The sequence below is a fragment of the Perca fluviatilis genome, chromosome 22 (assembly GCF_010015445.1).
Source record: "Perca fluviatilis chromosome 22, GENO_Pfluv_1.0, whole genome shotgun sequence".
NCBI lineage: Eukaryota > Metazoa > Chordata > Actinopteri > Perciformes > Percidae > Perca > Perca fluviatilis.
The window spans coordinates 7,105,971-7,129,069 of NC_053133.1; the positions used below are offsets into that span (position 1 = coordinate 7,105,971).

The following is a 23,099-nucleotide window of genomic DNA, read 5'->3' on the forward strand; positions in this document are numbered from 1 at the left end:
TATTACAGATAGGTCCCTTACAGCTAGATTGTCTTGCGCAGTTCAACTTTGTACCTCAAGCATGCTTTAAACCAGGAGGCCCTGGCTAATATCGATGTCTCACAACACTGCTGGCTTACGGCCAAGAGAAAGGGGAGTAAAAGATCAGACAACCACTGCAGCAGGAAGATAGGAGAGCAAGGGGGGAGAGGAGGACAGAAGAAGAGGAGGAGGTGGTGGGGAGTTTTTGGTAAACAAATGGAAGGAATAACAACAAAAAGGAGGATTGTGGGGGTGTTGGAGCTGAGGCCCCAGCGTAGTGTGGGTGCTGCCAAGTCGCTTCCTCATGGGAGTAGCGTACCGTGGAAGACGCATTGCAAGGTAGAGGGACTGTTTAATATAAAGAGAGGTTTAATGAGGTTGAGAGCACCAGACTTTATCGGGACAGTGTTGATAAGAACGAGGAGCAAGGAAGGAAAGTGTGTGTGTGTGTGTGTGTGTGTGTGTAATGGGGGGGCTGGGTCAACACAACTACAATCAAAGCGACGGCCACTGCCAGCCTTATTATAACAAGCATGTCCCCAGATGATTCACACTCAATAAAGCTCAAATTGACTTTAACTTAACCCCTCTCTCTGCACTTTTTTTTATCTGCTTCAGATCTGTCATGAGCTGAAAGAAGTAAGATGGAGTGTTTCAGGTAAGAGGTAGGGTAATGTGTGGACAGAGTGGAACGGAGCAGCTGAGAACCAAATTATATGAAACTATGTATAGAATGTGTCAGGAGGATCACTGAAAGACCACTATAGAACTGTCTCCCTCTATCTCTAAGCTCTGAACAGGTTTACTTTAAAAGTATTCATTGGCTTCTATGGCAAATAGACTTTGGAATCAATTTAACACAGCGGCAAAATGGCAGCTATTTAATCTTTGTGTATCCAGTATTAATTAAGTCTGCCTCTGTGCATGCTAATGCTAGCACACTGCGTATGTTTACTGACCTGTGAATGTTTACTGACTAGTGCATGGCAAGCTGTGACATTTTCATGTCCAATCTGCACTCTCTGCTTCCACCTGATATTTGATATCATATCACAGTAGGGATTCAACATTTAGGACTTTCCCAGGAAAAGATCCTTCGATACGGTACCATGCAGGCACAGATGCATTTTGTCTTTCCTGCATCAGCAGGCTAATAAAATTTGAAATGAACAGAAGAATTGGATAGTTAGAATGAGCATCAACCGTCACAATTGCTTCATGAAACAAAAAGAAAATGCTTTGTGGTACCACGGTGGTAAAACCCAACAACAGCAACGTCGAGTTGATCAAGGAGCTTATTTGTCCAAAAGTGGACGTGTTCCTTTTGTTTTTCAGTGCCTTCGCTGAGATTTTAGTCCTTTCTTACCACCGGTTCTCATCACCTCATCATGTCTATAATCTGTCTTAATCTAGTCATTTTCAGAGTGGATTATCCTGTTGACTGAGGGAGAGGGCAGGGCACTGTGACTTACACTGAGCCCAGTCAAGATCATCTGCTGCTCAGCTCCCATTGGACTCACTAAGCATGCCTGTGTGCTTGTGTGTTCAAGGTAATGCTGTTATTTGTCTGAATGTGTGTGTGTGTGTGTGTGTGTGTGTGTGTGTGTGTGTGTGTGTGTGTGTGTGTGTGTGTGTGTGTGTGTGTGTGTGTGTGTGTGTGTGTGTGTGTGTATACCTGTATTCACGTGCATATGTGTTTGCATTTATATGCTTTAGTGGTAAGTGCAGACTCATGGACTAATGTGTTTTTGCCTGTGCATCAGCATCTCCCTGCCCTTGAGTACTCAGTGAGGGAGAAGAAGCAGTGTGTTGACAGGGCTCGTCTTAAGCTGTCAACTAAGGCTAATAACGTCTAGTCCACGGTCATTTCCTGGCCTTCTATCCTGGTCTCCGCCGGTTGCCGTGGCCCTAATCCAGTCAACCTCCACCATAATACTGTAATTACAATCCTTAAGCTACTGCATCCTGCCCAAGGCAGAACTCACCTCTCTGCTGGCTAGATACCCCACCTTCATTAGCTTCGCACATCCACCTAGAGCCTCATCTAAAGTCAGTGCTTCCCAAAGTGGGTGACCAAGTCTTTTAGGAGTTCTTAGCAAAACTTCAATTTCACAAAAAACATCATGCTGAGATGGAATCAGCACAATAGCAGGGTATGTGTGTGGTGGAATTTCAAGCTTACGAACTCATGCTATGTAAGTTGAGACAGTCGTACCCCAGATCTCATTCAAGTCAGTGTCCAGCATAACCTCATTATCTTTCCAGGCAGAGGAGTACTTCAACATTGTGCCTCCTATGGCACCTGCATGATAAGGGAATGTTTTGTTTCAGGACTGTCTCCGTTTGGTGGTCGGTGGTCCTGCCACAGCTTTTGCATACTTCTCAGAGATAGGCTGAACTAGGCTTTAGCATCTATGTTTACAACGACTGCAATATCTTTGTTTACATTGAAGGTTCAGCTAAACTTAAATGCTTCTGTGTAATTCATCAAGGTCTACTGAATCTTCTTTAAGTATGTGAAATGAGTTGTGCTGCTCCTGAGTTTTTCATTGCTACAGAAACTTCAAGAAAACAAAGTCGGGGACTACCAACATTGCAATCCATAGAACTGTGCTGGTGGCATGGATAAAAATCTAAATCAACACAAAAACATTCAAATTTATACGCAATAGCTTAATTAACACCATACGGTGTTGTGTTTACCTCATTATTGGATAGAAGGTTCACTACCTTTATAACTAGTTACAAGGCTAATACAACATATTGAACTCTTTCATCTTGTCATATTGTGCTGCAGAGGACAATGTAAAAATGGTACAACTTAAAGTAAGATGGATTGTTGTTGTATTGATTCCATTTTATGAGCTAGTTTTTAAAAATATTCACTCAACAAGGATTTTACATTATCAGTTTTCCTTTTCTCTCTTCAGTAGGCATCTGTCTTTCTGGTTGCAACCTGTCTAGAGTTGAGTCATCTGTTCATATTAGCCAAGTTCAAGCACAGAGCAATAGTATTATATACAGCTAACAAGTGAACACAGCATGTGCTATGCTGCAAAGTGAAAGGAATGTGTGTGTGTGTGTGTGTGTGTGTGTGTGTGTGTGTGTGCACGTGTGTATTTTGCTTAAAAAACACTCGGGTTTTTAGCAGACACTTCACTTCGGCAGTCCTCCACAGTGCCCAAGCAGCCCACTCAACCACCAGATTCAATATATTATTTTCTCAATTGGTCCTATCGAGTTTCCCCTGCTGCTCCTAACTGAGTTAGTCCTCAGAGGGCCAGCTGGGAATGAGGGCCCAGCAGCGCTGGAATTGCATTTCTGCGATCTACTTTCCTCAATTTAGTCACCACTTCATTGCAAACTGCATTTCCCAGAGTGCACCGCTTTGTGTCCACGCTCTATCCTCTTCCCATGAATCACTGCTATTTGCTTTAGCAGCATTGAAGCTGTAGTCCCTACAAGTCATGATCTAACTGGACTTCAGTCACTCCATCCCTGTCTCTTAGTTCTGATGTGGGCCAGCATCTCAATGTTTTAAGGTCCCTCCCAGCAGTGGTCAGCTCAATACTAATAAAACCATAATTTACTAGGCCAGGGCTCTGATTGATAGCTCTCTCAAGACTCTATCGATCAGCCTCTCTCTCATCCAAGTGAGCATCTTTTGTCAGGGCCAGCCACTTCCTTCCCACTTGTCTCTTTGCATAAACGTTCTCTTGTGACTAACAAGCAACGCTTTTGGAATGGATTACAAACAGGGCTATAGGCATGCTGAGGAGACTCTTTCAGTGCCCTTTTATACAAAGAATAAGCTGTTATATCCACTCTCTTCCCAGAGTGAACTTATCTACTATGACCGCAAGCTTCTATGATGCAACAATACTAAGGTGAACGCAGGCAATAAAGTGTTGCTTTGATCTTTCTCCTTTACCCCCTGCTGCTTCTCATCAATAATAAAGCAGTGTTTCAGCCTGACCATGTTCCCTAATGTTTAGTTGTGAAATACATGGTATCAGATAAAACAATAAACTCTTTTAGAAGAGGTAATTTTTGCTTTTTCTTGTAAAACGCTAGCATATGTAAATTGCATCAATTTTATCCCACTTACTGTTGTATGTAATCTGGCCTGAGGCAAGATTACATACAATTACTATTCATGCTGTCCTGACATCCTTATGCATCATGCTGTTGTGAGCGTGTCACATTCCTTCAATTGAAAGCATTGCCGTTAATTAGCTGTCATGCATATCAAAACCACAGCAGTGTAGTAAATGTCAGCATCACTAGTTAATTTGTTGAGGAACAACCGCTTGACATTTCTACAAATGTGGTACTATGTCAGTGGCTTAAGGAAATGAGAAAACATGAAACCAGAACTAGGTTTCTCAGGTGACTAAATGCACTGGGCATCTTTGCGGTGGTTTCTTGTCCCACATGGTATATACATAATTGTGGTTGCTGGAGTGGAAAGTCTTTCAAGTGGTCAAAAGAGGGGTGCTGCTTTACATAAAAGCTTTACATTTATGTCTTGAGGCGGTCTTGACGGAAAGCTGTGCTGAGACAAGCACAAAAAGAAAGTAAAAGTTAAGAAATATCTAAAGCGAAGGACTGAAGTGATAGCACCGCGGTCCTTAGGCAGAAGCTTCGTTTCATGAATTATCATAAGAATTGTATGGCGAAGCACCACGAAGTAAAAATAGGCTGTGAAATTCAACTCAATCTGTAGATGTGTAGTATCTCAAACACAGACAGGGAATATGAGAAAGGTTTTCTGGTGAAAAATCTTGGTGGAAGTGTGTTTTTGTTGGCAAGTTGCTGTAGCGCTGTCAAGAAGAGCAAAAAAAGAAATAAAAACGCAAGACAGCCAGTCTGTCAGAAATAGTCGATGTTTGCTGGAGATCTTCGTCATAAATAACATCGCAAATGCACAGGGAGGCGTATGCGTACATCAGTTGATGAATTTCAAATCAGAGAAATGAAACCCAGCCACAAGCATGCTTATCATCAGCCTGTCGGCTTATAGATGCTGGTGTGATAAATATCTTAGTAGTGTCATGAATTGTCGTGACTGTTGCAATAGACAGAAACAAACATCCACCACTGAGAGAAAGTTCATAAACAGGATAAAAGGGAGAGACGGTGTGTGTGTGTTTATAACTTAAAGCTTTAGTGGGTAACTTTTTCATATTAATGAAGGTCTGTTACATTCAAGCCATTGCCAAATGAGTTGCTACAAAGCTAATTAAGACTATCAGCTCCACCCAACTCTCTCTGGATTTCTCAGTGTGGCTATGTTCAGAAGATTGTGGCGTCCGGTGACTTTCCCGCGCAGAAACTCAAGTGAAGATAATGACCTCTTCTGAAGAGTCGATCATGTTTTTTTAATCCTCCGTGTCCTCCTTGGCTACTAGCAACTGCGTGGAGGAGGAGGGGTGGGGGCGGTGTGCGATCACAGAAGGCTTGTATCATGTGGATGCAACAACAGTGGTGTTGTCATTACTTAGAATTCCTCATGGGGGCGTCAGAAACTACACACTATAGCTTTAAAATATCACACAAAAGCTGCTATTTTATTTTTCTAATAATCCTCTTTGTATATAAATTAGTTATATTTCATTATAAGCGGACTTCTTTGTTCTGCCCATATAATGATTCACAGATATAACAGATTTAGCCACAGATAAAGGCAGAAAGCCTTTAGAGATGAAGGCAGCTGATCAACTACGGAGCTAAAGACATAAGATTCAAATGAACTCTTAAGTGTCCAAATTATTGAATAAATGTGTGTAAATCTTTAAGAAACTTAAAACAATGGAAGCCAGAAAGATGAAAACAAATCTAACACTTCCAATAAGCAAACTACTGTAACAGAGCTGCATTTGATTCAGTCACAGGACTTTGGGTTTGTGACTCGATGATCAGACTTTGCATTAAAAACGCGGAAGATGGAGAACGTTCAGGAAGTGTGGCCGTTAAAAAAATGGAATTAAAATGACTTTTCATAAATGTAATTGCTTAAACACATGTGACGATATATTAATAGAACTCAGATATAGAAGGAGAAATTAACCAGCCTCTGAAGCAGCCATGCAATTACAATGCTTCAAACAAATTGCCAGTGACCAATCATATCGCTTGACTATCTGGGGCAGAATGTTACTTTTTCATACAAGGGCTATCTGTGGAACCAGAAGAGAGGGAAAAGTAATTGTTCCAGTACAGAGTGAGTGGAATGGATATAGAGAGTGTGTGTGGGTATCTGTTCTTGTGTGTGTACTGAGCATATTGGAAATGTTATTACATTTTTTCTGCCTACCTTTGTTTTCTGTCTGATTGCACATCAAATGCATTACAAGGCATTGGTAATAGGGCTGGTTTTCCAAAGTAGGCAAAACCGACTGAGGACATTTTGCTACTTACTGTATTTAAGAAGCTTCATCAGCTCGTCTGACTTTGATCTTGTTGCTTTTAACTTACTGCTTCATCGACTCACCGCTATCCTGTGACCTGGTTGACTAAGAGTTTTCCTCCACAAATTCAGAGTTGGATTTTTTTTAGGCTTGGATAGGAGCAATAAGGGTCCACACTTGTCAGATGTTCAATCAGGCTCATAGGGGCCTTATGGTTTTGTGTTACATTAAAAAATAATCCTCATACAGCGCGGGACATTGCTTTGTTAGACACGAATACATCCTTAATCACGCTGAAGTATTTTTTTTTTGTTCCAAGGTCAGGGAAAGAAATCTCATTTTAACCCAAGGCAAAGGCCAATCATTGCCACTGCTTTAATGGCAGTAAAAATAGACCAGGTACTCCACCTCAGACATGAGCGTAATCATCAGCCGTATGAACCAGCCTATTGAAACATTTCTGAGAGGATATGCCTGGAAGTCCTGCTGAAAGCAAATGGGCTTCTGGGAGACCTTGGTTAATATGTTGAATTATATGTGTGTGTGTGTGTGTGTGTTTTGTTGGGATTATAAGTATATTTGTGTGTGCCTGCTTGTGGAGAGGCTACTCTGAGCGGTCACACAGTCCTGACACACAATGAGAGTGTCACATGATGCATTCTATATTTACATTAATGTGTTTCATGTTTGTATCATAGTGTATTTTCTGCTGTCACATTTTCGGTTACATCACATTGTAGAAAAATGGATGCCAGATCAGTGACTCGTCTCTGGTTTTGGTTTTGCAAACACCCACCGAAATGAGCCAGCTTAAACTACAAAGAAACGTTACAATGCTCTCTGCAAAGAAAAGTTGATCATATTTTAGCATAAAGCACCAAGACATGATAAAATCAATGCAATTTTCAGGGAGTGGGGTGGCCTGGATACTCTGCACCCATCGAAGCCCACCCCCCCCTCACGATGCATTAGGCTGTGCTACTCAGCTCCTCTCCCCTGCAGACAGTGATGGATCTGATTCATTTCCATGGTGGCCTCCAGTGCTCACTCCCATTCGGCTGGGTGACAGTGGCAAACTGGTGCTGGCTCCCCACATATCTGCATGGCCAACACAGCAGAGCAGAGCAGGGGAGAGGGGGTGGGGGTTGTAACTGCCGGGAGTCTGTGTCGACATTTAACTTCTGCTTTTCTTATTTGAGAATTGCAACTGACCTTAAATTCTTCATTTACGATCTTATCTTTTCGACTCAGTATATTAAAATCCCCTTAATTGACATCACGGTACCTTTTCAAACCACTAAGCCCCCTGAAAACAGTGCATCTTTAGCAGTGTAGGATGGCCTGTAATGGGAGATTAATAGAAGGAATCTAAATATCTTTCTCCTTTTGTTTTACACACATTTTGCAAATTCTTTCTCTGCAACATCATTAGTACATCATAACAACTGATATTAAAGTAAACGTCAAGTTATATACACACTTGCCAAAATTTCCTTCTAAATTGTTTATCTAAATGGATCAAAAGTGTAATAAACTGTAATGTAAGATCGCCATCCTTCCACCTACAAAGTGTTAGTATAACAATCAAAAAAATCAATTTTTACCATTAGTGACCTTAACTTTCTGCAACGTGTCAGTCTGTCTACCTGTCTGCCTGCTGGTGAGGGATTAAAGAGGACAGTAGAGTGACTGGACCGAAGTGATAGAATGCACTGAACCTTGGGGCTAAGCTATCCCCAGAGGGACACGTGTCCTCTCCCATAGTTTGGATAGGGGAGGGGCAGAAAGAAAAGAGAAAGCTGTGTAGACCGAAAACAGCCCGGTATTGGAGTAATAGATTCATTAAAGGCTTGTAAGATGAAAAAAAGATTGCACAGCGGTTTATAATAGTATAAGAAAGGATTTTACAGTACTGAAAAAATACCACTGCAGCAATTATTTTATATTTGATCACGACAACTATGAGGTAAACAGTAGAAATATGGTTATCTTAAAAGGTAATCTAACCATGAGGGGGAAATCACATTTAATTGCAGCAAAAGTTGAGCAATAACTAAATAGTTCAACGTAGTGTTAGTTTTGCCAGAGTGAGTCAAATGAACGATGTTGCTGTGTCTTTTTCACACAGTGCTGATGCTAATGCATTTTAAAGTTTAAACATTTTGTGTTTCTCAGAGTTTCCACATTTCCCATTCAACTTGCTGCTTCCTGTTAATAGAAAAAATAGATAGATAAATATTGGTTACCATCTCTGATACTGCACTACATGGCTTTGTTTTGACAAACAGCACTTCAACACACAATAGCTAATATATAAATGAGATATAAATGTTGAGTTTTAGAAAAAATTGAATTAGTTCCTGTTTTGTGCCATAAAGCAATCCAGCAGATGTATGCAGTCTTGAGGGATCCCAATGTAAAAAAAAACGTGCAAGAGGCTTACACTCCTTAATTGTTATAGTAAATAGTAATGCCGCAATGTATGGCAAATTATTATTGATACCTGTGAGAATTCCACTCCAGTCTCTGGCTGTATTTATACTATGTTATACCTGGTAAACTATAGGCCACTACATGTTGTAATGTGAAAACTGACATTAAAACGAGAAAAAAACAAGCGCACGGGGTGATGTGTGGTCAGTAGAGAGAGAGACAGAGCGCTCGGAGAAGGAGGGCTTGTAGGGAGGGTGAAGGACAGAGAGGGGGGGGACTGGGGCTCAGCGTGATACTCCAAACTGACACACAGCCACGGGACACAGGCTCCAATTAGAGTCACGGCAACACTAATCAAACCTGATCTATAACCTCTGGCTGCAGGGTGAGTGAACGTGCGTGAGTGTGTTGTAGTCACACATGAATCCACAATTCTGAAATACAGTCACACTGTGCTTAGCATTTCACATTGAGCTAAATCATGTTCGCATGCATGTTGGTTTTTACTCCAGTATGTGAAAGAATACCGATTCTCTGAAAGACAAGGTAGGCTGGTATTAGTTCAGTATCACAATGGCCATTTCATGAAGTGTAAATCCCCTCGCCTCAATATCCTTGCCTGTTGCCTAATGGCAAATGTCCACCTAGCGGCAATACATATTCCTCTATCTGCCTATCCTACAGTGTTATTCTGCTGTCCTGTCAATCATAACTCAGTGAAGTGCTTCTTAGATATCATATCAAGGCCCACTGTGGGCAAAGAAAATCACACAGAGAATGGAGGGAAATGTGAGACAGTATCACCTATCTCACACAGGAAATGGGACTGTTTGAAGATTTGCATGGTGGTGGTTGCTTCATAAAGGTCCTCCTCTAGCTATCTCAAAGCAACAAAAACCTATGGGGAAAAGATTAGGGCCAGTGGCGAGCTAGAGGAAAGCCACTCTCGTTTATCATTCAGTGCAGTTGAAATGAAGCTATGCCTCTTCTTCCTTCAATATCTCTTCCACTTTTCTACAGACAGGATTTGAATTAGAGCATGCATGTCTGTTTGTGTATACATGTTGTGCCTTATACACAATGTGTGTACACATTAGGGATGTGAAACGGACACTCCATCTTGGAGTTTTCATTACAATATCAGATTAAAGAAATATTCAAAGGCAGACCAACACAACACTGTCACAACACTCCTTCCTGACGGTTAGGCTACCTCATTGTTTTTGGACACCTGCCGAGCCACGATGAGCTGAATCATCCCTCGCTTGTTGCCCTCTACCGACATGGATGTCCGCAGCGTTTCCATGGCGTCCTGGTTGGTCATCCCATGCAATGACTCCCCATTGATTGCAATGAGCTGGTCGTTGACTCGTAGACGGCCATCCTGCAGACAAACACCATCAGAGAAAAGATCTGATTCATAACATTGCTAAATTCTTCTGAGTACTGTCATCATTAGATTTGAACGGGACCAACACGTGCATTCAGCAGCTGCTCCTGAGACACGATTTCAGGGATCACGTGTTCCCCTTCTCCCATGAAGTCCCAACAAACACAAGATCATAATCTTGTTTCCTTAGTCATTTTATCTGGAACATTTTAATGTCTAAACAATGTTACAAACCACTGACATTTATGAACACTTAAATTTATCAGTCCATCGACTTTTTAAGAACATTGTTGCCCCAAGCAAACTATTCACAACATGGTATTTATGCCATGTAACAGTGGTAGAAAAAGTATTCAGACCCTTTACTTAAGTTAAAGTACTAATACCACACTGTAAAAATACTATGTTACAAGTAAAAGTCCTGCATTGAAAATGTAAGTATAATCAGGAAAACATACTCAAAATATTAAAAGTAAAAGTATGCAACACAGAAAAATCCTCACATTTTAGAAACTGGAAACGATCAAAACAGTTCTGTCAATCAACCAAGTGTTTAATCGTCTAATCATTTCAGCTGGACTTGTAGGCCGTTATATTGTTGGGTAGTTTAATTTATTATAAAAAAGATTTTAGAAACTACATGTGTTTTGTGTGCAAAAATCTTAATTTGTAAATCAACTAGTAACTAAAGCTGTCAGATTAATGTAGTGGGGAAATATTTCTCTCTGAAATGTAGTGAAGAAGAAGTAAAAAATGGAATGAAAAGAAAAGACTCAAGTAAAGTACAAGTACCTCAAATCTGTACTTAAAGCTATAGTGCTTAGTTTCTGTCTCCCCCATGAGGAAAAGTAGTGACAGCAACACTGTGTAACGGTTCATTAATATCAAAAAGTTACGCACTAAAGCCTAAAGTACAGTACTTGAGTAAATGTACTTAGTTACAAACAGCATAACAGCACTGACAGCATTAACATCAAGTGACCACCTCAAAATCACAATGACAAGGACTTTGTATCCACGCAGAATGGTAGTCCTGTCCACCTCATCTTTGTACTTACATTTAGGTCATCAAAATACAGCAAAAACAATAAATGAAAGTGGGTGGGAGTAGTTACTTGCCTTGCTAGCAGCACCTCCATTAATAATGGATTTCACAAAGATGCCCAAGTCAGCGTGGTTCTCCTTGGAGCGGTTACCCTTGACGCTAACCCCCAGGCCCGCTGAGCCTGAGTCGTTCAGAGGGATCTCAAAGGTCAGGAACTCTTGTGTTCCGTCAGCGGTTAACACCATGTCATCTTCCTCTGGCTGCTGGGGGTATTAAGGAGAGAGAGAGAGAGAGAGAGAGAGAGAGAGCGTAAGTTTGTCTTATTAGAGTCGGCTTTAAAAAAGAAGATTTGAAGTAAATATTTGTCATTGCTGGGGCACTGCTGATGTGGTAATAAACTTTTTTTTCTAAAGTGAAAAAGAAAGGGCACAAAACATCTGCACACAGCTCGGAGGCTTTTGGGCTGATGACACAACCTCACAAAAAAAAATAGATAACAGACTAGCGGAAAGAACAGAGATGGCGAGTGACAAGAAAATGGAAAGCAGGCAGGGGACAAGATGAAGAAAGCGAATGGATGGCAAGCATGTCACATATCTCAGGGCTGTCATCCTCAATTGGCCGTACTGTCCAGCCAAGCGCTCATTCGCTCCTTTCCACCGTCATGAACTCGGTGTAGGAACAGTGGGGACAGTGGAGAACTTTGAAAGCGCCAGGTAGCAATTTGGCACTCAAACAACAGTAGCTTCCTTTGAACAACACTCCTTTGAAGGATAATTTGTGACACGTTAAGAACACGACCCTCCTTCCCATGTGCGATCCATGGGCCTTTTGTTGAAAATGACCATAGTAGTGTTTTGTTGCAGGGTTGGTACTGCAGATCCCGATGCATGGTACACAAAAACGAAAAATGAACAAAAACGGTTCATTTCAGCTGACAGAGAGGTACGAGAGAGAACGGTTAAGTGTAACACCCAGCATGATCAAATCAGCTGGAAAATTGTCCATCAAACAACCACTCCAGTCTCTTTTCTGACAATTTGCCTAACATAGAGTATCTGTAAAAAAAAACAAATAACCAAAGAAAAAGCTTTTGTGTAGTTTACCTCGAGCTTGCAGCCATCCATATGGGGAAAAGTGTGAGAGAAAGCTAATGGTGTAGAGAAAAACACCAAAAGCATCAAAGAACTGGCACTTCCTTTCTTATGTTGACTACAGGAAAACCTGGTAAAGATTTAGCGATGCTTTAGAATAATTTCAGTTCAGGGGTTCAGTGGCTACCGAAGGTTTTTGAGCTATAGCCAACATACCATAGCTGAGTAAATGTGCTGAAACCAAAAGCTTTGATCTCAGTCCACAGTTTTTCTTCCCTCACAGTTTGACAGAAAAAAATGAGACACTGCTTCTTTCTCTGTACATTTCAAAGAGGAGGCAACACGTCTCCCATTCAGACGTGCAAGCCTGTGCTATTGGCCACTGATCTGCTCTACTCGAGTTCTTGGGAGTTTGGTGCCTTGCTCAAGGGCACCTCAGCAGCAGTTGTATTTGAGAATGAGAGTGATTACCATATATTTTATCCTCACGCACATTTATGTTCAGCAGATAAGAGCGGACCATATTTGGGCATCATCATACACGCATCGCTACAGCGAGTTGTCCAGGACAACTATGAAACTATATTAAGTAGTGTTCAAAGGGATCTGGCCGACTGGTCTGCACTGCCGGCATCACTGCGGTCCAGGATTGCTGTTGTTAAAATGAACATAGTTCCTCGTGTGAATTTCTTAAGCACAATGATCCCCTTACCCCCACCAATACATTTCTGGAAGAAACTGGATACTTTAATCCGGCAGTATATTTGGAATAATAAACAACCTAGGCTAAAATACTCTACCATGCAACGTACCACAAACACGGGAGGCCTGGCCCTCGCTAACTTTAAAATGTATCACAGAGCCTTTCAGCTATGGGCCCTCAGAGTGTGGATGGACCCCTCATCTACAGTTCCATGGAGAGAAATAGAGCGAAACCTCACTGGAAGTCTAAGGGCCCTATTTTAACGATCTGAAACGCAAGTATCAAATGTGAAACGCAAGTAGCTTTGTGGGCGGATCTCGGGCGCTGTTGCTATTATACCGGCGGGATAAATGACTCTTGCGCCCGACGCAAATCTAAAATGGGTTGGTCTGAAGTAGCTAGGTGTGGTTTGGCGTTACGCAATAAACCAATCAGAGCGTCATCTCACATTCCCTTTAAGAGCAGGCGCGCTTGTTCCATGGCGGATTGCTATTATGACGGCGGATTTGCCTGCCGCACGCCAGCGGGAGCTGTCCGGGATGCGGCAAAGTAATAAATGCCCGTCTTGGCCGGGTGGCGATGTTGCTGCGGCCTCTCGGGCTCATCTCCTCAAGTCTGGAGAGGATTGCTGCAGCCATGGAGCGTGGGCCTCCAAACGCACCACCTGCACCTGTTGTGCCCCTTCCTCCTCCCCCCACTCCATCTCCGTCCACCCGCTCCACCAGGAGCGCATCGCGCATTACCACTCCCGGACCAGATCCCGCCCCCGGGAGCACAAATACAGTCCCTAATTTACCGACGTGCGTCTGTGGAGGGAAAAGTCCGCTGTGCGTCGGGTGCAAAATAGGAATGATACATGCGTCATGTACAAAGGCAATTGCGCTGAGTGCAAGATAGGGCCCAACGACTTCAAGAACTTGATTTTGCAGGGGTGTGTCCAAAAAAGTGTATGCAGCCTATGGCCCTATTATCACCAACACATTGACCAACTTTAAACAGGTGGAGGAGCAACTACGCTACACCAATAAGTGGCATTTGAATAGCCCAATATGGCACAATGCACACATACTGTCTGGTAACAAACCCTTTGCTTGTAAGCAGTGGAGTGACAGAGGTATTTATACTTTAGACCAGCTATTTAATGAGAAAGGTATGTTGAAGACTTGAGAGCTAGTTTTGAGGTCCCCAGGACATCCTTTTACTTTTATCTGTGCTTAAGATCAGCCCTAAAATGTTATGGAGTGCCATGGGGAAACAGTCTTGAGGCGCACCCAGTCATTGAATGGTTTGTTGATTTTCCTGTGAGAGGATTAGTGTCTAAGATTCATGCTAAACTGATGCAAGTATCCATAGGAGAACTCCCAATAGTGGGGAAATGGGAACGAGAGCTGATCCCTGAGGGGAATGCAATTAATTGGGAGACAGTTTGGGACAATATTTTCCACTGTTCCATGAACCCAAATCACCAGCAGATCCACTTCAACATATGTCATAGGACATATTGGACTCCTCAGAAGAGATGAGTCTCTAAAGTCATTCCCACTCCCTATTGTACATACATCTGTCAACCTGAACAAACTGGAGTGTGAACAGGTGCATGAGTTATGGAATAAAACAACATCAATAATATCTGATGTGATAGGATGTTGAATTCCTACTGATCCGATTGTTTTGTCACTTAATGGTGACTCTAAATTACACCTGCTTGGGAGACAGAGGAAAATTTGGCTAGCCGGCTCAACTGCAACTAAGAAAATGATAGCGCAGCGGTGGCCCCCCCCACTCGCTTTGTATAAAACAGTGGTTGGTGTATTTTCTAGACATAGTTATGCTTGAGCTCTCTACAGCAAGGATTAACAAAGCCAAATCATCGACTATCAGCCTGTGGGAAAGCGCAGCAGCACAAATATCAGATCTAATGACCTCAACGCCACAAGAACTAGAGGAGAGCGACTAGGCAAGGTGTGATTTCTGTTTGATTGTTTGTTTTGCTTTCCTGGAGACCGCAGAGGGTGGGGGTGGGAGAGGGTTTTTGTTCTAGTTCAACTTGTGTTTATCTGTTCTGTGCACCGTCTGCTATCACCTGTCACACGTTGTGTACTTTGTTTTGTATGTCTGAAGGTCCCAATAAAAAAATGTATCACAAAAAAATATAAGAGCTAACAACTGTCCTATCCCGAGTCCGCTCTACAGGAAGCTTAAGAGCAGTGCTGTCATGCTGTGATTGGCCAGATAGAACTGTCCGTGCGTAGTTATTGCCATGGCAGCCAAATCCACATGAACAATACTGGCAATGAGAGCAATCAACCCCAGAAACCCACCGCAAGACCTCTTTAAATAGACTCACATCAATACACGCGCATGCACACACACACATCCAGATGGATGGTAGCCAGGTGTGTGCCCTTCACAGCTGCTCGGAGAAAGAGTGAAGCGGAGGAAAAATAGAGCATAAGGTGTTTTTTTGTTTTTTCGGAGGCTGAGAAGTTATTAGGATGCAGCGGTGCGTTCAGGTGGAGGCTCTTTTCAACACCCTCTGACTGAGCCCCTATTCTCCAGACAGCCCTCCTATCTGCCTCTTTTTCTTTCTCTCTGCTTTTCTTCTCCTGCTTTCAAAACGGCAGTACACCTGTCTGTACAACTTGCCAACTGGGCTTTGTCCGTGACTGGACCCACAGTAAATTCAGACCGCTGGAATCCATTTAAACACGCTGCATTTCAACACTTCCGGTGGTATTACAGAAATCACCAGCTCTTGTCAGGAAATGACCCTTTTCTTCCCCTCAGACGGCTGAATGAAGCGGATAGGGGACAAGAAAAAAAAACATCCAGTGCAGGTGTAAATATAATGCATCAACAATGTTTAACTTCCCATTCTTGTTTGGAGCTTGTGAAGGCATCGAGTCAGAATTGTCAGCAAAGAAAGCTTTGACAGCTTGTGAACTGAAAATATTGAAGCAACCTTAACTCAACTCGTGGCATGTGATCTTTTGGTTTCAAATGCAGGCCCACAGGAACGCAGCGCAAACATACAACTTCCATCCTGAAAAGAACGCTCGTGGATGAATGGCCTTTTGCGTCATTGGCAGGGTCTTTATCTTTAATGAAGATGTTTTTATCAAAATAAAATAAATAGGGGATATGAGTTATGTCCCTGGAGAGGCTTTTAGCCTAGCAGTTGGATGGACCCTGTGTGTCTGTGTGTGCGCGTGCACACTCTCTTCAAAAATGATGACAGAATAACCACCCACTCAGAGCTGTGTTCTGGGAATAGCAGGCCGAGGCAGAGAATGAGGGAGCAGTGTAACATTTTCATCAGACAGGAACAAGCGCCGCTAGCCAAGAATGAGTTTGTCAAGCTGCTTGACAGGCCTCGTTGCACCGATTCAGCTCGGGCAGAGCTGGAATCAACTACCTCTGAACAGGAGAAAAAAAAAAGTCACCTCATTGTTCCAAGCTCAGCACCGTTTATGCACCTGGGACAGAGAAAATAAAAGTACTGACAATAGATTTACTGATGTAAAAACACTAAAACCGCTTAAATCAAAAAGCACCAGGAAATATGTCTGTGTTATCAGCCAGAATCCCAAATTGATAACTGCAACATCTTGTGTCAACATGTTTGTCTCAAATCCAATTATTATCTCAAACCTGCTGCTAACATGACTTGACAAATCAAGGTGGATCAGTGGTTAGCACTGTCGCTTCACAGCAAGTAGGCACTGCTGAGTTCTGTGTGCGATCCTCTGGGCCTTTCTAGGTGGAGTTGGCATGTTCTCCCCCATGTTCGTGTGGGTTTCCTCTAGTCTCCGGTTTGTTAGGTCAGGACTTGTGGGGCCTGTGGCTGCTCACTGCTCCTATGTAGGCCTATAGGATGGGTTAAATGCAGATGATGAATTTTATTTCTTTATGAATGGCAATAAAGGCACATTTAACCTTTAAATCCAAATTGTCTCCTTAACCATCTCCAGATCACTACTCAATAATAATGCTTGAATGTCCCCATCACCTCCACCCCTATAGCTGCTAAAGCCAGGAACAAAGTACACCTGCCCATTAACAACACACTTTTGAGATGACATTGTCGCCGGTCAGATTTCCAAAAACAAACTACAGAATCAGATTCAGATTCGTCTGTTCAAACAGTAAAACTTGGATATATCTTCTGATACATCTGCTGCTCAGTACATGTTTGCATCTTCCTGTTCACACACTTGTGTAGGCAAGTGTGTACACACTTGTTTACATGTAGGCACTGTTAAACTGTGTTTAAAGGTGTTCTTACTGCAACAAAGCTGCCAGTTGTCCACGAACCATCCTGTTTTCCGCAAGCAAGAATCTCTACAGTCTTAAAATTGTTGTCATGGCCACACCACATTATATTATTACATGTTGTTAACTGTTTGAAAAGAAGAGGTGCAGTTGATGCAGAGTGTGCAGTTGATGTTGCATCACATGTTTTTTAAAGTCACAACAACTCCAAAAGATACCGTGGCCAGCTGCAAATATGCAATGTTGCCTGGCGCAGAAAAGGTGCGTGGGTGTTGTCAGGTACCAGTCATTGAGGTAAGACTTAATACCAAACCAATTTTAAGTGGTTACGAGGGGTTGTAATATCCTTATTATCATTATCTCAAACGGCTCAAATGACTGGCCACTCGGCCAGCTCATCACAAAAGAAGCCCATGTTGTTTTTTTGCTCTCTCTGACACAGCCATGCAGTCACACTTCATTATACGATTAAGTCCTTTATTAATTAACACTGTGACGGGGTAGCATCCATTCATTACAGTCTATTGTCCTGGCAGGGGAGGGCGATAGAGGCAGCATTTGAGCAGACACCCGAGCAGGTGAACAGAGGAGGGCAGAGAGGAAAGCATTACTCATCAGTCTAGCAAAGGAGCCCTGCCTGCTTAATAGGCCTTTTGTTTTGTTTCTACCTCGCTTAACTTGTCACGTGCTAATAAGAAAGGTGTGTTGGATGTGTGCAAGTGTGTGTCAGAGGAACACAGCAACAGAAAAAAAAAAGCAAGCGTGAGATACAAGGGAGAGAGAAACCGAGAGTGCAAATGAATCACAATTACTTCTATTCACACATAACTCTGAGTTCTCTGCACATCACTGCCTAAAACAATTAACACTGCTGGAAACTTCTTTCCACACTTGGCCCAATTTGGCGACATAAAGGTCATTGGAAATGAATTTAAAACGGCTAAAAGAAATCAGCCATGGGTGTAATTGCAAAAGTGGTGCACGCGTGATAAGTATTGTAACACAAATTTCTTTTGGCGGTGTTTCTCCTGGCAACATTTTCTGACATTGGGGACGAATATTAAATACCCCTAAGCCTAAAAACAAATTCAGCCCTTTTCAGGTACAATGAGGGCCTGAGAGGCAATGCTGTTACACAACACTAAAGGGCATGAAGTGCGCAGCTGGCAGAAGCAGGTTTTAAGTGTTGAACTAACATTGCATGTTCTTCAATGGGCACATTTTGACTCAGCGCTGACAAACTGGGACTGTTACCCTTGGGGATTTTCTAATGAAAAAGCTCATTGGGCTCATTAGCAGAACAAAGTCTGTTTCTATGAGGGCATCTGAGGCCAGACCTATCTACATCACTGCAAATGCAATGTGGCTATTGGCTATCAATAAGGGGATCTCACTGTGAGCGACCAAAAACAGACTCATACAGAGTTGGCTTGACACTAGATGTTTCTGTGGGCGATTTAGAAGGCAATTATATCTAATCAAAGAGAAGATAAAAAAAATAAAAGGTGAATTTCTAAGTGTCTGCAAAAGGCGTTTCAGTGGAACCACTGTATAGACGCATATTATGAAGCAGATGCCTCTCATTTCAAGCTAATGGTGGATAAAAAGTGCTTTGCTATGTCCAACTGCACATACACACTTCAACCCATTATGTGTTCTGAAAACAGACGCTGAATCCCCTTTGGGAGAGTGACTGTGTCGCCATAAGTGGCCTTTAACTACCTTGTTTATCGCTATAGCACAATGCTGCAGTGCACCCTCCCGTTCTCTGCACTGACAGCAAGCATAATTACGGGAACAGCTGCTGAAAAGTGCTAAACGAAAACAGGTGGCGCCGACGAGACACGCACGGAAATCGTTAACCAGTCTGGCATTGTCTTCAACCACGCTTGGCAGCATTAACTTTAATTATGACAGCATGTTTCTGAACTCTGGACTTTGATCAGAGAACCATTCTATAGTAGCCAAATTAATATTGTAGGAAGGAATCATCCGCATTCTTGAAATAGCAGGTTTCAGTGATAAACGAAGAAAAGCAAGGAGAGAACAGAGAGGAAGAACTGAGGAGAAAAGTGTCTGCTCAACGTCAGGGGGTAAGAGCAAAGTATGAATTGTATGAAGCTTTCAGTGGACAATTTGGATAAAGTATCTCTAAGCTTTTTAGAGATGGGAAAAGGATTTTAGGTGCCATGGTAACACATTGGAGCCCTTACCTACCAGATCACCATGCCCTGTCATTTTAGAGACATTTCAAGCCATGAAGTGAAAGAGAAATTGACCTCTAAGACGCATTCCGCTGCTGCCAAATTGTTCTGAAGAGCTCTGTAGATCCATAGATGCTCTCACTGATTGCAGGTTGTAAAACCACAGCACTGCACTGCTCCTTTCAAAGGCCTTCAGATCAATTCCTGTAATTTGACTTCACCTGAGTTCCAACCGTATTTTCAGAACACATTAACAGAGTAAGGGTGAGCTATTTCCAGACATTTGTAATAGTAGAGCAATTTGCTGATTACACTCAATTATATTCTAGCAGCTGGTTTGTTTTTAAGTTATATTATAGAGTACAACAGGGAATTCATTATCGAAGATGTGTGAATATCTGCAGAAAGGTTGCAGCACCTTAAATTATCAGCTCTGCCGGTAAGAAATGACTCATCTCCTCGAGTTGTTTGCCAAGTTTTACAAAGGCAAAAATATCTGGCTCAGGAACCTAATGTTCTATAAATAAACTCCTTAAAAGACAGACAAAAAAAGAGTCTGTCTTAAGCATTTTATTAGCAAAAGTTGTAAGATATTACATCATCCTTACTGTGAAAGAGCATTACTCTAACTGACATCTAATTATATTAACACCAAAGATGTCATTTCTTTTTGGCATGGCTGTAGATAGTTTAAGATAGCACTGTTTATCACCCCTTCAGTGGAATAACCCAAAAAGGTTTATCATCATCAGAATGCTGCGCTCCTAAATCCTTCAAAGGTTAATATTTCTGCTTTGTGTTTGTAAGTGGATGGAGTGAAATGACATGTAAGCCGAGACACAGATGAAAGTTAAAAGGATAGGATGAAATGATCTAATTTCTTAGATTATTTCAATTGTTCATACAAAAGCATATTGATCCTAGATAAACTCTGTATTTTGTACAGCTTTTTTCTTTTTTCTTATGCACTAAATCACCAAGACACATCCCTTGTATGTGCTGACCTACTTGGCACTAAAACTTTTTCTGATTCTGATTTGAACTCTTATGTAACCTTAAACATGCATCCATTGCAGAGATTCCTGATAGCTTCACATAATGGAGCCCTTGCTCTGGGCTTAGATGTTGTTTTTCCATGTTCCACCTTTACAATGTTTAACAAAACTATCCCAGACTGGAAGAACGGCAAAGTTAAATTCCATGTTGAGCAGTAAATGGAAGAATGAGAAGGGGTGAACCTGGCTCTAACTCAACATGTTTGTGCATCATTTAGTTGCCTCCAAAGACAAGGGGTCATGTTTTGTTTGCCTTGTATCAATTCATTTCCCCCTCTACCGACTCGGTAAATGGATCTCGGCAGCAAGGAAATCAATACAGCTTCATAAGTTTGCTCTTGTCTTCCAACTTTAATACAGCGGATTCATGAATGGTACTGTACAGAGGTGGAAAGTAACGAAATACATTTACTCACGTTACTGTATTGAGTAGTTTTGTTGTGTATTTTGTATTTTTCAAGTAGTAATTTAAAATCAGTAATTATGTTTTGAGTGAAGTATTGTATTTCGCTACATTACAAATCCCATTTGTTTCGGAGTAAAAAAAAAACGAAAGGAAGAAAAAAAAAAAATCGCGCCCCGAACAACTACAGTGACAAATGATCAGCATCTAGGTTGACTGCCGCTGGGTCTAACGTTAGCGGTCCGCTGACCTGTTGCCGCTAACGGTACCTCCCCCCTCCCTGCAACTCTGAGAGTCTCCCGAGCTGCGTCCATAGACGTCTGTCTATGGACCGGTCGGGCGGCTCTCCTCCCAGCGAGCTGCTGCACAGTTTACGGCCCCACTGACGCGTATCGTCACTAGACTGTTTTTCATTTAAATTCAAGAGGGCCAATAGTATCATCATCCAATGCCAGATGTGCCTGCCAAAGGTAACTGAACTGGCAGCATTCGATAACTCCACATCTAATCTGCGGAAGCATGTTTTGCTAAGTATTTGTGCATTGGTACTTCAAACGAAGTTTTCGTGACTAATAGCAAACTGCCAATTAGTAAAACAACATGTTTTGTGGCATTGCTAATTTTTGTCTAGCACTAGCAACCTGTAGGACAACGTATGTAGGACACCGTCTAAATCCCCCCGCCCCCATTTTAAGTAACTTTTACTTAAAGTACATTTTAAATGAACTACTTATTACTTTTACTTGAGTAATTTTTAAGAAAGGTAATTTCACTTGTACTTGTGTGATATTTCATCAAAGTATTGGTGCCTTTATTTGAGTACAATATTTTAGTACTTTTTCCACCTCTGGTACTGTGGGCACCACAACAAAAGCCAAATGTGTACCACTGTTAGAGGAATGCTAAAGAAAAAGGAACAGAGATATCATCTGCTGTGAATAATTGCGCAAAGCAATGCTTCACTACTACTAATCACTACTGATGATGACTGCCTTGACTTGGAAGAAAAAAACAACAATGGTGAGCTTGTTTGGATACCATATCATCCATGTTGGGGAACCAGTGCTTTTATTTCTACTGTATATACTGATTTCAGAGACTTATATAAATAGGATTTCAACAAAAGCAAATTTACTGCAAATGGAGTACTCCTGAATGCCTCAATTACAGTCCAGTGGTAAAAACATGGCAGGGAGGATTTTAAACCCGGCCACCAGGGTTGGCACTTATGAAACAGGCCATTAGTCTGCTATAATTGTCAGCAATACTGTCACGCATTTGTCTACTGCGTAACCCAGCATTCGCACGAGCCATAAATTTGACTGTCACATCAATCAGAGGCCAGAATTAATTTAGCAATTAAGATTCTCATTGCTTGGCAGATATAGCTACTAATGGATCAGTGACAAGTGTGATATGATCGTAAAGAGGGGATTTTAATGTACTGTTTAATTGCTCGTATGTGGTCCACAGTGTTACAACAGCAGCTTCACGAGCCCATTTGTTCTCCACGGTCCCTAGTCCTATTGGAAGTTTAAAAAAATCTAAGGTCACGGAATGATGTAAGGGCAAGAATTAACAATGTTTTTATGGCACTTGAGCATATGTGACTAATCAAGCCCATATTGTGTGTCAGGTTTTACATGGACTGGTTTAGAATTTGTGGTGTTGTTTTAAATATGTTTAGGGCATGACAGCAGCAATATCAACAGGCTAATTCACTCACACTGTAGCGAGAGGCTTAGAATGAATTAAAATGATTTGTCACTGGCAGGCCTGCACTTTTTTTTCATCCAACTAACTGTTTTTGTAGTAAACTGGCCGTCACAGATTATGCTCCTCTGTCTTTGTTTGGCTGTGTCTGCTCTTAATGGCACCACAACAGGTGAAATGATGTTGTGAGTTCCATCACTGGCGGCAGGGTGTGGATGGACATCTTTAAGAGGAGGCAGGAATGGTTCCTCATTTCTTGACTGTTACCACTGCTTGTTGCACAGTGAAGCGTGACATTTGACTTGGTTATTACAGGGAAAAAAAGGGAGCTGGAAAAACAATCTCCACTCCACACA

At 42.0% G+C, this 23,099-nt stretch overlaps 1 protein-coding gene across 9 annotated transcripts in view; it reads right to left on the reverse strand.

Moving 5' to 3' along the window:
* The window catches only part of LOC120552354 (partitioning defective 3 homolog), a 382,624-nt gene that overhangs the window by 153,142 nt on the left and 206,383 nt on the right, over positions 1 to 23,099 (reverse strand). For 7 of the 9 annotated variants that reach the window (XM_039790354.1, XM_039790352.1, XM_039790349.1 and 4 more), the window contains exons 13-14: positions 11,374 to 11,562; positions 10,078 to 10,248 (exon numbers count right to left, since the gene is read on the reverse strand). In XM_039790354.1, coding sequence (XP_039646288.1) covers positions 10,078 to 10,248; positions 11,374 to 11,562 — 360 coding nt within the window. The remainder of the gene's footprint in view (positions 1 to 10,077; positions 10,249 to 11,373; positions 11,563 to 23,099) is intronic. The other 2 variants (XM_039790356.1, XM_039790350.1) reach the window with 1 other exon arrangement.